The 17,915-nt window shown below is 42.2% G+C and overlaps 1 protein-coding gene across 10 annotated transcripts in view; it reads right to left on the bottom strand.

Annotated features, from left to right (window-relative positions):
* TRIT1 (tRNA isopentenyltransferase 1) overlaps positions 1 to 15,981 on the bottom strand; it is a 42,050-nt gene extending 26,069 nt beyond the window's left edge. For 5 of the 10 annotated variants that reach the window (XM_059690099.1, XM_059690097.1, XM_059690096.1 and 2 more), the window contains exon 1: positions 15,784 to 15,981. In XM_059690099.1, coding sequence (XP_059546082.1) covers positions 15,784 to 15,957 — 174 coding nt within the window. In that variant the 5' untranslated portion in view covers positions 15,958 to 15,981. Of the gene's footprint in view, positions 1 to 15,475; positions 15,510 to 15,692; positions 15,711 to 15,783 lie in introns of those variants that run through there. The other 5 variants (XM_059690095.1, XM_059690098.1, XM_059690100.1 and 2 more) reach the window with 3 other exon arrangements.
* Between the last annotated feature and the right edge of the window lie 1,934 nt (positions 15,982 to 17,915).

The raw sequence follows: 17,915 nt of genomic DNA, 5'->3' as shown, positions 1-17,915 counted from the left end.
GTCAGTGTCTTGGCTTTTATTTCTTAATAAAAGGATGTGTTTTGTAAAAATTTACGCTTTATTATGTTAGAATGAATTAGCTGCAGGAACATCATGACAAGCAACTACTCCTTTTTAGCTCTGTTTGGCAAAAATTCAACTGCAGACCTGCTGAATATATCAGACAGATTAAGATGCTCAATAAGTGGGAGAACCTGTACCTGACTTGTTCAGTCAGTCTGGTGAGAGGAGTGGTTTGGAATTTATAGTGCAGATCATGGCCTGTATTCTTCCTATGCCTGTCTCTAAGGGGAAAGGGACTACAATCATAATATAAGGCCATGCTTCTCAAATTGAGAAGTGCATACATAAGATGTATGTGATGCATTCTTCCAGAGCATAAATCTTACCAAGTGGTAAAAGGAATTTGCAACATTTTTACATCTAAATAAGATGTAGGGTAGAGAATGCAAAATTGGCACATTTTTCAGAAATTCAGAAATCATCCATCTAGTCCAGTGATGGCGAACCTATGACACGCGTGTCAGAGGTGACACATGAACTCATTTTTTTGGTTGATTTTCCTTTGTTAAATGGCATTTAAATATATAAAATAAATATCAAAAATAATCATCTTTGTTTTACTATGGTTGCAAATATCAAAAAATTTCTATATGTGACACGGCACCAGAGTTAAGTTAGGGTTTTTCAAAATGCTGACACGCCGAGCTCAAAAGGTTCGCCATTACTGATCTAGTCCAATCCCCTGAAATTTTATACTTGATAATACTAAGGCTGAGAGGGCTCCCCTGTCCATATAATTGACTGGTGGTAGAGACAGGACTAAAGCCTGGATGCTCTCCCTATAATACAAACTGTTGCAGCAGCCTCATACCAACAGAATTTATACCTCTTTTACTCTGATCTATTTGCTCGCTTGAAGTACTGAATTCCTACTAAGATGAAATTAAATTCCAGTGACTGAGAATACAGTTACCATACACCGGACCCCTTTTAAGGTTCTCAAGAGTTAGTATGACAAAAGGCAAAACAAACACAAACTCATAGTCACAGACAACAGAAAGGTGGTTACTGGAGGGAAAGAGGGTGAGGGTGGTGTAGTAAAGGGTAAAGGGGGTCAAATATACAGTGATGGAAGAAGGTCTGAGTGTCTGAGGTACAGATTGCTAGATCCTATGCTAAGGATAACAATATACAGATAATGTATCATACAACTGTATACTTGAAACCTTTCTAATTTTATTAACCAATGTTACCCCAATAAGTTTAATAAAAAAGAGTAAATGTAATAGAAAGATGGAAATATACACATAGATAATGCTATGTGTTCAATGAATGCATAAATAAGTAGAACAAATCAATGTTTCTGTTTCTCTCTCTTTCTCCCCGCTTCCTCTATCTAAAATTAAAATTTTAAACAATAATAATGTTTCTATTCTATGGACATCTTTACAGCCTCATGATTGCCCATTTTTGATGGTTTCAGTGATATTTTATCTTATGATACCTGTGATAGAGTATAATAGCTGAGGTGCTCCATTATTTGGAGGTCTACGTCTAAGTTAGGGAGAGGCAGTAGAGTATAATGAAGGCAGAATGCCTGGGTTCAAATTCTGGCTCTCCTATCCAACTATAGCCATTATCTGGCAAGTTATTTAAGTATCTAATTTTTCTTTGCCTCAAGTTTTCTTACCTATAATCTTCACTGGGTTACTCTGAGACTTAAGGCTTTTAGAATAGTGTCAAGCAGATGGTAGGCACTATATGAGTGCTTGATATTATCTATATTTAATTGGTGGAGGCTAACCAAGATTTTCCTTGGCTCTTTGTATTGAGACCCCTGCCTAGGGTTTAAAAGAGAACCACAAAAAACCAGAGCTGAAAGGAGCTTTAGACACAGTGACAGACAAACAGCGTATGGCCCACAAAGCCTAAATTATTTACTACCTGGACCTTAACAGAAAGTCTGCCCATCCCTGAACTAATCCAATCAGTTTCCCCTATCTAAGATATCCGAAGAGGGAACTAAAGCCCAGAGAGGATAACCTGTCCACAGTTATATATTCAGTGAGTTAGTGGGAAAGCTGGGACTCAAACCTAGTAAATAAGAATAAAGATTAACTATAAACTAGGAAAAATACTGGCAGCTGAAGAGTTAAATAAATCATCTATTTCTAATGGATATTTACTGAATATTATAAGCCTTGGCATCAATGTGTGTGTGTGTGTGTGTGTGTGTGTGTATAATTTTATTTTTGCATCAGTGTTTTTTAATGCTTTCCAGGTGAATCCAATGTGCAGCTGGAGGCGAGAACCATTGTGACAAGCATTGTGCTGTGCAAACAAGATATAAACTAATCACCTTCCCCCCTCAAAAAAATCAAGGAAACTGACTGGGTAGTTAACCAAAGGTACCCATACCTATAGAATCCCATATTTCACTTGCAATTACCTACACGTTTGTGTAAGGAACTCCACAAAGAAGAGCAACAGGAATGCACAGTGAAGACAAAGAGGCCCTGGGTATATCTTCATTTACACTAGAGAAGAGAACCAACATCAGTTTTTATTTACATTTGTACGTTCCAACAGTTAAATGAATTATAAATTTCAGACAAGAACTCTTTCTGAAAGAATGTTAAAATAACTTGTACTCCTAAAAACTGGACAAGAATATACTAATTTAAAACTTTTATATGGCAAAAAGGATCATAAAAGTCAAAAGACAAGTGACCAACTAAAAAAATACTTCTGATACATGAGATTATACAAAGGGTTATTACTTGCAATACACAAAAAGCTCTTCCAAATCAATAAATACAAGAATAAAAACGATTATATACAAGTGGACACAACAGGAATGAACAGGATATTCAAAACATAAAATACACAAATGGTCAATGTGCCCTTAAAAAAAACAATTAACCTAAGAAATGAAACCCATTTCTTGTTTACCAGACTGACAATGAAAGAGACAGGTAATACACAAATTGCAAGGGTGAGGGGAAACAGACATACAGCTGGTTCAAACCTTTTTTAAAGCAGTCTGGCAATATGTATCAAAATATGTGTGCATCTCAACAACAAAAAACAAACCCCAGTTTAAAAACGAGCAAAGGACCTAGTCTCCAAAGAAAATATACATATGGCCAACAAACACATGAAAAGATGCCCAACATCATTTGTCATTAAGGAAATGTAAATGAAAACCACAATGAGACACCACTTTCCAACCCAATAGGATGGTTATAATTTTTTTTTAAAGGAAAATAAGTGTTGGAAAAGATGTGGAGAAATTGGTATCTTCATAGATTGCTGGTGGGGATGTAAAATGGTGTAGCCACTGTGTAAAAAGAGTTTGGCAGTTTCTCAAAAAGTTAAACATATGACCCAGCAATTCCATTCGTAGGCATAGGCCAAAAATAACTGAAAAGAAATACATGTACACATGTTCACAGCAGCACTATGCACAACGGCCTAAAGGTGTTAATCTCCATCATTAGATGGACAAATTGTGTTCTATATACAATGACATATTCAACCATAAAAAAGAATGAAGTACAAATAACTACAAGTGAAGAAGCCAGATGAAAGGTTGTATATTGTATGATCCCATTTATATTAAATATCCAAAATAGGTAAAAACAAAAAACAAAAACAAACAAACAAAACAAACCAGAAAGCAGATTGGTGGTTGCTAGGGGCTGAAGAGAAAGGGGACTAGGGAGTAACTGCTTAATAGCTACAGGGTTTTCTTTTGGGGTGATGGACACATTTTGGAACTAGATAGAGGTAGTGGTTGTACAACATTGTGGATGCACTAAATACCACTGAATTGTTCATTTTAAAATGGTTAGTTATGTAGAGCACTTCCAGCACCAGGTAGATGGTAACCATAAAGTTCAACCCTTTGGTCACCTCGGACGGCACCAAAAACTGCAAACACGCTTCAATGTCCCCTCACACATGCACTAGAACAGCCGTGGGCAAACTACGGCCCGTGGGCCGGATCCGCCCGTTTGAAATGAATAAAACTATTGAAAAAAAAGACTGTACCCTTCTATGTAATGATGTTTACTTTGAATTTATATTAGTTCACACAAACACTCCATCCATGCTTTTGTTCCGGCCCTCTGGTCCAGTTTAAGAACCCATTGTGGCCCTCGAGTCAAAAAGTTTGACCCCTGCACTAGAAGATGATCATGTTGTCCCCGCTCTCCAAGGAGCTGTGGCAGAAGTACAACGTCTGCTCCTTGCCCATCCACAAGGATGAGGAGGTCCAGGTGGTTTGAGGACACTACAAAGGCCAGCCTGGAGTAAGGGTGTACAGAAAGAAATAGGTCATCTACATCGAGCGGGTGCAGCGTGAGAAGGCTAACAACACACTGTCCACGTGGGCATTCATCTGAGCAAGGTGGTTATCACCAGGCTAAAACTGGACAAAAATCAGGAAAAAATTCTTGAACGAAAAGCCAAATCTCGACAAGTTGGAAAAGAGAAAGGCAAATATAAAGAAGAACTCATTTAGAAAATGCAGGAATAAATGTAACCTCTTGTACAACCACAGTTTAGCTGTAGATTTTTAGCCTGGTGTATATTCCTTTGAGACTTTTCAAGATGTCTCTAGAATATTTCATTTCCTTCCTGTTCTGTTATTGATATGTACCTCTGTAAACCTACTGTTGCTGTTTTAATTTTATGAATAAAAATTGGAAAAGTTGAATTCCTAAAAAATAAAAAAGTTAACCCTGGCCTGTGTGCCCAGTGATTAGAGCATTAACCTGCATACCAGAGTCGAGGTTCAATTCCCAGGCAAAGGCACATATCTGGGTTGCAGATTGGATCCCAAGTACAGGAGGCAACCAATCGATGTGTCTCTCTCACATCAATGTTTTTCTCTCTCACATCGATGTTTCTCTCTTTCCCCCTTCCACTCTATTTAAAATCAATGGAAAAATATCATCAGGTGAGGATTAACCAAAAAGGAAAAAAAAAGTATACCCTCTAATAAATGCCTTAGAAAAGTGGAAGAAAAAATAAGTATACATCCTCTCATCCTATGAATTTACCCTGAAGAGAATCATACAAAAAGATGTACGTGCAAAGATGTTCATCTTAGCATCATTTATTACAGCAAAAAACAGAAGAACCCTCTAAATGTCCTTCAGTAGAAATCTGGTTACATGAATTATGATACACCTGAATTCTACACAAAAATTAAAAACAATAATGTAGATAGAGAGCTTTGCTATCCAATTTCAAGACTTATTATAAAGCTATAGTAATCAAGAAAACGTGATATTGGCAAAAAAAATAGACATAGGTCAATGGAACAGAATAGAAATAGCCCCACACAAATACAGTCAATTGGTTTTTAACAAAGGCGCAAAGGTAATTCAATGGAAAAAGGATAGTCTTTCAAAAACAGTGCTGGTATGCCCTGGCCAAGTAGCTCAGTTGGTTAGAGAATCATCCTAATTGACCAAAGTTGTGGGTTCGATCTAAGTGTTCCCTGAATGGCAAAATTAACCCAGATTGAGACCACTGATGTAGACTTGTATACATTAATACATAAAGATATCTATAACATACTGCTAAGAGGGGGAAAAATAAACAAGACACAGAATAGCATGAAATATATGTATCAATTTACATAAAAACACATACACATGGACAAAACTTAGGGACATTATGCTAAGTGAAATAAGCCAGTCATAAAAGACACAAATACTGTATCATTCCACTTATATGAAGTACTTTAAGAGTAGTCAAAATCATAGAGAAAGTTGTATGGTGGTTGCCAAGGGCTGGAAGAAAGGAAAATGGAGAGTTGCCCTATATAATAAAAGGCTAACATGCAAACAAACCGAATGGCGGAACAACCAAACAACTGCTCTCTATGACTTGTGCTGACCACCAGGGGGCCCGCGCAAAACATGGCGGGCATCAGCCACGGCAGGATAGTGGAGCAGGTGAGCAAGGGTGCCAGACCAAGGCGGGGCACCAATCACTGTCATCAGGGTCAGCCTCTGGTGGTTACAGAAAATTCTTTGCTCCCGCAGGTCGAGGTCCCACTCGGCGCTCGCACCTGCTGCCGGCATCAACCCCGCTCACACCCACATCCACTGCTGGCACCAGCCCCGCTTGCACCTGCAGCCGGAGCTGAAGCTGCTGCTCACACCCACTGCCAGCACCCAGCGCCAGGTCCCGATCGCTCAGCTCCATCAGCAGGTGCGAGAAGCAGCTGCTGGCCCCGATTGCCCCTGAGGGCTTCTCCACCTCCCCTGCTCCTGAGGGGCAATAAGGGTAGCAGCCACCGCTCACACCCGCTGCTGGCACAGTCCGCGAAAGTGAGCAGGGCTGGCCCCATCAGAGCATGGGAGCAGTGGCAGCGGGAGTGGGGCTTCTGGCAGAGAGGAGATCAGGGGCCATGGCAGGAGGGGCCGGGCGGGGGCGCAGAGGATGGGCCGAGACCCACCTCTGTGCCCACTGCAGCCTCTCAGCCCACAGTTCCTTTCAAGGTGCACGAATTCATGCACTAGGCCCCTAGTTGTTTAATAAGTATAGAGTTTCAGTTTACAACATGAAAAAAGTTATGAAGATGGATGGTGGAGATGGCTACACAACATTATGAATGCATTTAATACCACTGACCTGTATACTTAAAAATAGTAAGAGAGTAAATTTTATGTGTATATTTCAACTAAAAATTAGGGAGAAAAACACACATACACATGTGCATATAAATACATAGATAAATGTCTGGAAGGATGTGCATCAAAATATTAAAATGATTATCTCTGGATGCAAAGACTATAGTGATATTTCCTTTGTACTTTTTAGTGTTATCTGGATTTTTTTCCAATAAGCATGTATCCTTTTTTCCAAACATAAAAAAGGCTTTTGTGCCCAGTTGGTGTGGCTCAGTGGTTGAGCATCGACCTATAAACCAGGAAGTCACCATTAGATTCCCAGTCAGGGCACATGCCCGGGTTGCAGACTCGATCCCCAGTGTGGGGCATGCAGGAGGCAGCAGATTGAGGGTTCTCTCTCATCATTGATGTTTTTATCCCTCTCTCCATCGCCCTTCCTCTCTGAACTCAATAAAAATATTTTTAAAAGGCTTTTGTTCTCTATCATTTTGTTTCAAAATGCTCCCATTTCAATTACCAAAATCCTATTAGTCTGTCTCCAAAATGACAAAATGGTTACCTGCTATCCTTAGCCACAACCCAACTCCAGCCTCTTTCACACCCAGGCTAACATAACAGAATCCTAAACTGTTCATCTCTCCACCCAGCCAGTGGAGTTACCTTATAACACAGATTTACTATCACTTCCCTATTTAAAACCCAAAATTCCATAGCATGCTTTCAATGGCCTCTAAAATTTGTTCTAAGAGTCTATATTTTTAGTTTGGCCTCCTACAGCTGTCTCTCAAGTATCCTAGATGCCAGATAGTTGCTGGTCACTCCTTGGAAACATACCATGCATTTTTTTTTACTCTTTTTACTTTGCTCATGCTGTTCTTTTGTCAAGAGTATTCTTCTCCCGCCCTGGCTGGTTTGGCTCAGTGGATGGGGCACTGGCCTGGGAACTGACAGGTCCGGGGCTAGATCTCCGGCCCCAGTCGAGCATGTGCGTAAGGCAACCAATTGATGTGTCTCTCTCACATTAATGTTTCTCTCTGCTCTCCCCCTCCCTTCCACTCTCTCTAAAATGGAAAGCTATTCTTGGGTGAGGATTAACCAAAAAGAGAGAGAGAGAGAGAGAGAGAGAGAGAGAGAGAGAGAGAGAGAGAGAATATTTTTCTTCCTTCTCTACCTGATGAAAGGTATACAGTGGAATAAAGGAAAAGAATGGAATGAAGGACAAATGGATAAACAAATAGGAGGAGGTGGAGAAAAAAAACATAGAATAGCATGGAGATGACAGTTCAAGAAAGCAATTTTTGGTAGGGATGAGATTATTATAGTGCCTACCTCATAAAGGTTATGGTGAGAATATTAAATGAGATAATATATGTCAAACTTTTAGAACAGTGTCTGTTATCTATAATAATCTATAACAATAAGAGCATAATATGCTAATTAGACCAGATGTCCTTCCAGACGAAGCCACGGTGGGGGCCGAGGCAGCTGCTGTGGCAGCAGGGGACCTTGCACAACTTACGTGCATCGGGCCTGTAGTATGTGTGTGTGTGTGTGTGTGTGTGTGTGTGTGTGTGTGTGCGCGCGCGCGCGCACGCGCATTACTGCTATTTTCAGTATTGTTATTATTATTCATGATACGGTGCTAAGAGCTTGAACTCCTGCTGCCACAATGAGGACGGAGCAGTGGTGAGGCTCCAGCAGGGCTCCAAAGGTAACCAAAGAGACAAACGGGGCACTGGTCTGATTCAACAGACTATACGCAAACCCAAAACCAACTAGGTTAAGCCATACTAGAGTACATACAGAGCATATAGGTGAATTCCTATACACCTCAAATAACTTTTACTCCTCAAACATATATCCTTTTTAGAAGTGGAGCTGTTTCAAGTGAAACATGAGAACAGCACTCATGCTCACAAATGTGAATCTGCAAGTCTTATCTATGCTCCCCAATAGTTTTCCATTTGGCCAGGAGTCATTTCTCCCTCCTTACATAACACAGGAGGTTTGACTACAAAGTTCTTCTCATAGCTGCAAAAAAAGTGAATATATATGTAAAAACCACCCACACTTAATACTGTAGCAAAGGAAAATTAAATTCACTCACAATAGAGGTGAGTCAAGAAACCTTAGAAACTCATCCTATATAATAAAGAGGCAATATGCAAATTGACCATCACTCCAACACACAAGATGGCCACCACCATGTGATCAAAGATGGCCTGCAGGGTAGGGCAGTTGGGGGGGACCAGGCCTGCAGGGGAGGACAGTTAGGGGCAACCAGGCCAGCAGGGTAGGGCAGTTGGGGGCGACCAGGCCTGCAGGGAAGGGCAGTTGGGGGGGGACCAGGCCAGCAGGGGAGGGCAGTTAGGGGTGACCGGGCTGGCAGGGGAGTGGTTAGGGGGTGATCAGGCTGGCAGGCAGGCGAACGGTTGGGAGCCAGCAGTCCTGGATTGTGAGAGGGATTCCCAGATTGGAGAGGGTGCAGACTGGGCTGAGGGACACACACACACACACACACACACACACACACACACACCCATGCATGAATTTCATGCACTGGGCCTCTAGTACATACATAATTTTAGATGAGTCAAAAATTTGAGATTTCCTTCTTTGCCTCTTATCAGGCTCAGTCCTATTAAAAGATTGCCTCCAGAGAGGTCAGAGTGGGACCATCCAGTTTGCAGCTCCGTGGAACCATAAAAGACACACTCAGGGGGAAGACTCAGTGAGCACCAAAGCCCCATTGAAGCAAGTCTAGCCCCAGAGGGGTGTCTCTAGCACAGAAGTTCTCCCACTGCAGACACAGCTGATTCTCACAGCCAATAGGCCTGGAGGTCAATTCCTCACAGTGATAACTACAACAATCAAGACTTAATTACAACAAGACTGTGCACAAAGCCCACAAGGGGGTGCACCAAGAGTGTTTACCTCAGGTAAATGGGACACTTAGCACAGAAAGGCACTCTATCAACAGAGCGAAGCATAAAAAATGCCGAGACAAAGAAACAAGACACAAACGACAGAATGGGAGGAAAGGAAACTGCTGGATATAGAGTTCAAAACCACACTTTTAAGGTCTTTAAAGAACTGTCTAGAAGCCGCCAATAAATTTAATAAGGCCCTCAAAAAGACTGGTGAGACAGCCGATAAATGTAGTGAGATCTTCAAGAAGACTGGTGAGACCGCCGATAAATACAGTGAGATCCTCAAGAAATCTAATGAGACCCTCGATGTTGTGATAAAGGACCAATTAGAAATTAAGCATACACTGACTGAAATAAAGAACATTATACAGACTCCCAACAGCAGACCAGAGGATCGCAAGAATCAAGTCAAAGATTTGAAATACGAAGAAGCAAAAAACACCCAACCGGAAAAGCAAAATGAAAAAAGAATCCAAAAATATGAAGATAGTGTAAGGAGCCTCTGGGACAGCTTCAAGCGTATCAACATCCGAATTATAGGGGTGTCAGAAGAAGAGAGAGAGCAAGATATTGAAAACCTCTTTGAAGAAATAATGACAGAAAACTTCCTCTACCTGGTGAAAGAAATAGACTTACAGGTCCAAGAAGCGCGGAGAACCCCAAACAAAAGGAATCCAAAGAGGACCACACCAAGACACATCATAATTAAAATGCCAAGAGCAAAAGACAAAGAGAGAATCCTAAAAGCAGCAAGAGAAAGAAAATCAGTTACCTACAAGGGAGTACCCATACAACTGTCAGCTGATTTCTCAACAGAAACTTTGCAGGCCAGAAGGGAGTGGCAAGAAATATTCAAAGTGATGAATAGCAAGAACCTACAACCAAGATTACTTTATTCAGCAAAGCTATCATTCAGGATTGAAGGTCAGATAAAGAGCTTCACAGATGAGAAAAAGCTAAAGGAGTTCATCACCACCAAACCAGTATTATATGAAATGCTGAAAGGTATCCTTTAAGAAGAGGAAGAAGAAGAAAAAGGTAAAGATACAAATTATGAACAACAAATACACATCTATCAACAAGTGAATCTAAAAATCAAGTGAATAAATAATCTGATAAACAGTAAAAAAAAAAAAAAAAAGATTGCCTCCAGATAGCCCCCATCTCTTTTGGTTACCAGGTTTTCATGACTTTTATTTCATATCCTAGTAATAATCCACTGTGATCCACTATCCCATCTCTCCTTCATATCCCTCCCCGATGCATCCCAGACCTCCCTTGACAGTAGGCCTTTAGTTTAAAAACAAAAAAAAAGCAAAACACTGCTCCTAAATTATGTCCCAAAGCAGACAAAAAGAACGTAGAACTCCACATCTATTAAATGGCACATAGCCTGCTTACTAGTCAGACTGCCAAAAATCATTTGCTTCTCCTCTTGTAGGTTTAGACAAACACAAAGGGAACTATGCTCCTATGTATGACTACTACTTCTCCATAGGACCTGAAGGACTAAGGCATTAGAGATACTTCCTCTCTATAAACCCAAATAGAACACTGTTTATTTTCTCTTGGCATACAGTTAGTGGTCTGTATTTCCAGACAGTCATTGTACATCTTTTGGCAAGTGCCTTCAAGTTTCTCAGTACAATGTTTCATCCAGTCACTGAAGGCAATGCATTGTACTTGAATTTACATGCCAAGAAAAGACAGACTGAAAAGAAGACCTTCAGTATCACCTTCCTGCAATATATGAGACACTACAGGAGTTAGAAAGCCCAGATCCAATTCCCAGGTGTGCAAGTGTCTTGCAGTATGATCTCCAGTCTGCTCTTTAATCTTTCTGTACTTCAGTTTTTCCATCCTGGAAAACAAGGATTGTATTACCTTCCCCTCCCTGAATTTAGACTCTTACTGCTGACTGAGAATATTTATGTTTCTATAATTTGTGAAACTGGGGTTTGGAAAACTCAGAAAATTAAGCACAAATGTCATTTCTCACTTTTGTCAGATCTACCATGCAGAATCCACAGAAAGTGGATTTAGCAGGAGTCTCTAAATAAGTAATCCCTTAGAGAGTAGTTCTGACTTCCCACTCAACAAGTAACACACATGAGAATGGGAGGCAAGAGGCCAGGGAGGACCTTCAGATGCTACATGGCTAGCACCAGAAGCAAGTCATTACACATCAGGCTCCATTACAGTATTATCACCCTAGACATGCTATCCTTAACACCCCATTGTAGTTTTACCTCAAAGAAACTACCTCAATATTTAAAGCACTTACTTAATTCAATGTTTACCAAAAACAAGCACTTTCCCTGGATGGTAACTGCCCTGGTAAGGGTTGCCTTGGGGTGACCCTACAATTACGGCAGGACAAAGGGATGACACCCCAAGTATGAGGTGCAAGACAATTTAAGATTTAAGGCAGTATTTTACAGTCCTTTTTGAGTTACTAGTACACTTTTTTTAAAACTGTTAAATGACGTTTTTAAATTAAGTTTTATTGTCGAAAGTATTCTATATGTCCCCCTTTCTTCCCCATTGAGCCTTTCTAGCCTGTCCCCAGGCCTTCACTACGTATGGTCTGACTAGTACACTTCTGAAATACAAAATTCTGGACAGGATTCCAAAAAATTATTAAAATGCAAATGTTGGTTTTTAAAAAGATAAACTTGGACCCTAGCCAGTGTGGTTTGGCTGACTGGGCGTCGTCCTGTGTACCAAACGGTTGCCAGTTCGATTCCGGGGTGCGCAGGAAGCATCCAACTAATGTTTAGCTCTCACATCAATGTTTCTCTCTCTGTGTCTCTCTGTCTCTCTGTCTCTCTGTCTCTCTGTCTCTCTGTCTCTCTCTCTCTCTCTCCTTCTCCCTTCCTCTCCCTCTAAAAAAATAAAAAAATAAATAAATAAATAAATAATTTTAAAACAATTTTTTTAGCCCTAGCCGGTTTGGCTCAGTGGATAGAGTGTCAGCTTCGGACTGAAGGGTCCTGGGTTCAATTCCAGTCAAGGGCATATACCTTGGTTGTGGGCACATCCCCAGTAGGGGGTGCGTAGGAGGCAGCTGATCGATTTTTCTAGCTCTCTATTCCTCTCCCTTCCTCTCTGTAAAAAAATCAATGATTTTATTAAAAGAAAAAAGAATATCACTTTGTGCCCTAGCTGGTTTGACTCATTAGATAGAGCGCTGGCCCAAGGACTAAAGGGTCTCCAGTTCGATTCCGGTCAAGGGTACGGCCAAAGTTGCACTTCATGAGTGTGTCCAGCACCATGTGGATATGGCTGGACACTAGTTAGAGTGTCGCTGGGCACTCTAAATAGCAAAAGCTCTAGAATAACTGGGAGGCAACCAATGGATATGTCTTTCTCACACTGATGTTTCTCTCTCACTGTCTCTCCCCATATCTTCCACTCTAAGAATCACTGGAAAAGTATCCTCAGGATAGGATTAATAAATAACAAGAAATTTTAAAAAAGAATGTCACTTGGTTCATATGCTTACAAAAAATTTTCTGACTCAACCTCAAGTCACTGAAAAGCATCACCTCCTTCCATTAGCTAAAAAACAAGCAAAGCAGCACTACCCTAACAGGGGGGCATGGTAAGCAGATATTGAAATGAAGAACTGAATATTCACAGTGAATGGGGCAGAGATACTTTATTTTATTATTCAGACTGAAAAGTAAAATCAAAGGTCAAAGTTTTTCAATGGGACCAAGAGGAAATTTTATGAATATCCAAGATATAATCAAAATTAAATACAACCTATACCCAATTCAGAAAGCTCAATAATCATTAAAGTATTTTTCATATATTAATTAATCCTCATGGCATCTTGAAGAAGTTTGATTCTCATATTCTAATTACTTATAACCACAGGAAAAATCTGAATGGACCAAGATGCACCATTTTAACAAAACAAGTCAACAAATATTTTCTTCTTTCTTATCTATCTATTTATCCAAACTTCACCTACCTTTTAAGTCCCTTTTCAGAGAGATGTCCATGACTATGCCATCCTTCACTGATTTCTCCCATCTCAGGAATTATTTAATTTATAATAAAATCTAACACTTGTAGCCTCTCTTCTCCCTACCTGTCCACCTTACAAAGCATCATTAATATCTCAGTTCAAACACTTATTAACTCTATTTTGTTTCATGTTCAGCTGAAATAAAACTTCTTGAGGACAGGGATTATGGTTTTGTCTCTCCAAAAGGACACTTCAGAATAGTACCTACCAGTCCTAGCTGGTTTGGCTCAGTGGATAGAGTGTCGGCCTGTGGACTGAAGGGTCCCGGGTTCAATTCTGATCAAGGGCACATGCCCAGGTGCGGGCTTGATCCCCAGTGTGGGGTGTGCAGGAGGCAGCCGATCAATCATGCTCTCATTATTGATGCTTCTACTTCTCTCCCTCTCCCTTCCTTTCTGAAATCAATAAAAATATTTTTTTGAAAAGAATAGTACCTACTATATTTTTACCACTTACTATGTGCCATATGTTGTATTAAGTGCTTTACATACTTTATCTCCTTTAATCAGTACAATAATGTTGTGTTGTTGTTATTATTCTGCCTATTTTACAGAAGAAAAAACAACAGTATGAAGAGGTTGGGCTGAAGTTGCATATCTTAGAAAAGATAGGGCTGAGATTTGAGTCTCAGCCCTAAAGTCTAGCTCTAGAGGTTGGCACAAAGTAGAGATCACAAACAAATATTTGCTGAATTATCCTAATCATCTCATGTGTGTTGATGGTTGTATCACCCCAAATGAACTAATGAGGGCAGAAACCTTGCCCAGAGGTTTATAAGGTAGAGTGGGGAGCGCTGCCCCTCCAGGCCCCGAACCTAGGTGGAATTTCACATCAAGCACCTCATTTACTCCATAAAAACGTCTATTTGTAAGTTCTCTTCAACAAATAGCACCTGTAATTCTTTCATCAGAGATTTACCCCAAAAGTCACCCTCTCTCAGTCCGAACACCAATGCTTCCAGGTGCCAAGTGTGCTGCATGCCTTCCGGGCCTCCCTCTGACTCAAGGAAGAGGACAGAGCCTCCTGCTCCCCCGCTGCCAGCAGCTTAGGAAGTTCAGCTCCTGCCCGGCCAGCCTGGCTCAGGAGGTCGCCCATCGGTCCCCCTGTGTGGGTCATTTGGGAGGCAGCTGATCAATGATTCTCTCATCATCCATGTTTCTATCTGTCTCTCCCTCTCTCTTCCTCCCTGAAATCAATAAAAATATGTATACTTTTTATTTTTTTAAATATATTTAATTGATTTTTTACAGAGAGGAAGGGAGAGAGCTAGAGAGTTAGAAACATCGACGAGAGAGAAACATCGATCAGCCGCCTCCTGCACATCCCCTACTGGGGATGTGCCCGCAACCAAGGTACATGCCCTTGACCGGAATCGAACCTGGGACCTTTCAGTCCGCAGGCCGACGCTCTATCCACTGAGCCAAACCGGTTTCGGCCAAAATATGTATACTTTATAAATTTCAGCTTTTTTAAACAAGCATTTACCAAGTGCCTGGTCTTCTTCAGAAAAGGCCACCCTGCTCTTCATTCTAACTCTATTTTAACCCCAGTTATTAATCACGACAGCCCTGTGAGGTAGGTAGTGTTTTCTCCACTTTAGAGATACAGAACGTCCCCCCAAAACTACATTATGAAGGTCACGAGGCCGGTGGCCGATCAGGGGCTGGAATCCAGGTCTCCTGCCGATCCAGCGTGTTCCGTTCCCTCGGCAGAAACTCACAGATGGCAACCGACGCATCCTGGCGTCGCTGGGCACTCTAAAGAGCAAAAGCTCTAGAATAACTTTCATGCAAAAGCTATTTATCGGACACGTATATGTCAGCCTTGTGGGTTCAAGTACTAACTCCTCTACGTACCTGCTACGGGGCACGGAGAAAGTGTATGGCACCTCCTTCGGTGAGTTCCCTCGTCTATAAATGGAGATAATAGTGCCGACCGAACAGTAATGTCGGGAGAAGCAAATGAGATGAAAGTGAAACGCCTGCAACTGTGTCTGACAGGCGGTGGGCGGCGAGTAATGATGGGCTCCCTTCCCCTACCCGCTCCGCCCCGCAGGCCTCGGGGTTCACTCACTCTCCCGCGCTCCGGGGCATCCCCCTGGCCCGAGGCCTGCACGCGCGCGGCCTCCGGCTTCCGCGGGCCGGGGCCGGCCGCACCGTCATACCTGCATGGAGTCGGCGCTGACGACCTCGCCGCCCAGCCGCTGGCCGAGCTGCAACGCCAGGGTGGACTTGCCGGTGCCCGTGGCCCCGAGAATCACTACAAGCGGCAGTGTCCGCTGCACGCCCCGGAGCCCCGGGCCCACAGACACGGCGCGTGCGGCCGCCGCCGCCGCCATCTTGAAGACATCTGCGCTTGCGCGGGAGCAGCTGTCCCCATGGCAACCGTCAGTGCGCTTGTGCCAGCCTGGGGCTCAGCAGGGAGGGGGAGCCGGGAGGAGGGAGCTGCGGAGCCAAGGTCCCCGGGCTCCCGCCGTGAACGCCGCAGACTAAGTGGTGTCACAGCTCCAACTACCAACTCTCCTACATAGGGGCTGGCAGTCCTATCTAAAATAGAGTTATCCCCATCTTTCTTTTCCAGCACCTAGTTCTTCATAGCACTGATTACAATATAAAATTATAAATTGACCTCTTGTCTATTGTCTGACTTTCCACTCCAGGCTGCTGGTTCCATCAAAGCAAAGAACAGCTCCTGCCCAGGTCATTGTTGTATTTCCAGTACCTAGCACAGTACCTGATACCGAGTAGGCTCCCAATATTGTTGTTGTTTTAAATATATTTTTATTGATTTCAGAGAGGAAGGGAGAGGGAGAAAGAAACATCAATGATGAGAGAGAATTATTAATAGGCTGCCTCCCTCACGCCCCACACTGGGGAGAGAGCCCAGAACCCGGGCATGTGTCCTGACCTGGGATCCCACGGTGACCTCCTGGTTCACAGGTCAACGCTCAACCACTGAGCCAAGTCACCAGAGTTTGTTGGGTTTTTTTGTGTGTTTTTTTTAAATATATTTTATTGATTTTTTACAGAGAGGAAGGGAGAGAGATAGAGAGTTAGAAACATCGATTAGCTGCCTCCTGCACACTTCCCACTGGGGATGTGCCCCCAACCCAGGTACATGCCCTTGACCGGAATCGAACCTGGGACCCCTCAGTCCGCAGGCCGACGCTCTATCCGCTGAGCCAGACCGGTTTCGGCGGTTGTTTTTTTTTTTAATGAAGCACTTTACAAGTGTCAGACTTTTTAAAAATAATGAGTCACCCTTTTTTATTTTTATTTTTTTTATTGGTGTGTGTGAGAGAGAGAGAGAGAGAGAGAGAGAGAGAGAGAGAGAGGAAGGCAGAGGGAGAGAAAAAGAGAAACATCAATTTCTGTTGTTTCACTTGTTTATGCATTCATTAGTTGTTTTCTTATATGTGACCTGCCTGGGGATCAAACTCGGCAACCCTCTAACCAACTGAGCTGGGAGGCCAGGGCCCAATATTGTTAAATAGAGAGGAGAATGGCTTGCCTATCTAGTGCTGGAGCCAGTCAGCTCAGAGGTGTGGCATTCTCCAGGATCAAATCTGCCCTGTTATCAGGCCAGGGTGGCTGCACTAACGTTTTCATCCCACAATGCAAACTCAGACACAATCAGAAGACAGGGAAAAACTCTCCATCTCTTTGGGGAGAAGATGCAAGAGATGGAGTGAGAAAAAAGAACAACAAGCAAACTACCCACACAATATGAAGAAGAAAAGTAAAGCAGGCAGAAAGGATGAAGTAGTAGCAATCCTCCCATGTGGCTCAGTGGTCGGAGTGCAGTCCTGTACACTGAAAGGTCAGGGGTTTGATTCCCAGTCAGGGCCCATGTCTAGGTTGTGGGTTCGATCCCCGACCTGGTCAGGGCACATGCAGGAGGCAACCGATGGATATTTCTCTCTCACATCAATCAATCTCCCCCCCCTCTTGCAAAATCAATGAAAATGTCCTTGGATGAGAATTTTAAAAAAAAAGTAGGTGAGGAGAATTAGAACAAGAGAAGACCAAAATCCAGGGACTCCACCATCTTTAAGAAAGGGCTTTGGGATCAGATGGACTAGGTTCAAATCCTTTGCTCTGTCACTTATCATCTGTGTGGCCTCATACAATTAGCCTCAGTTTTTGTATCATTAAATACCTCTCAAGATTATCATAGGGAGAAAATGAAGTAATGTCTGAAAAGTGTCTGCTACAATGCCCTGGCACAGAACAACCATTTTTTGAACACTTTGTATTATCAGAGTAACACTCCATCTGCCTCACTAAAGAGGTAAGA

Source organism: Myotis daubentonii, chromosome 3 (genome assembly GCF_963259705.1).
Source record: "Myotis daubentonii chromosome 3, mMyoDau2.1, whole genome shotgun sequence".
NCBI classification, from domain to species: domain Eukaryota; kingdom Metazoa; phylum Chordata; class Mammalia; order Chiroptera; family Vespertilionidae; genus Myotis; species Myotis daubentonii.
This window is presented reverse-complemented; position numbering and strand designations above follow the sequence as displayed.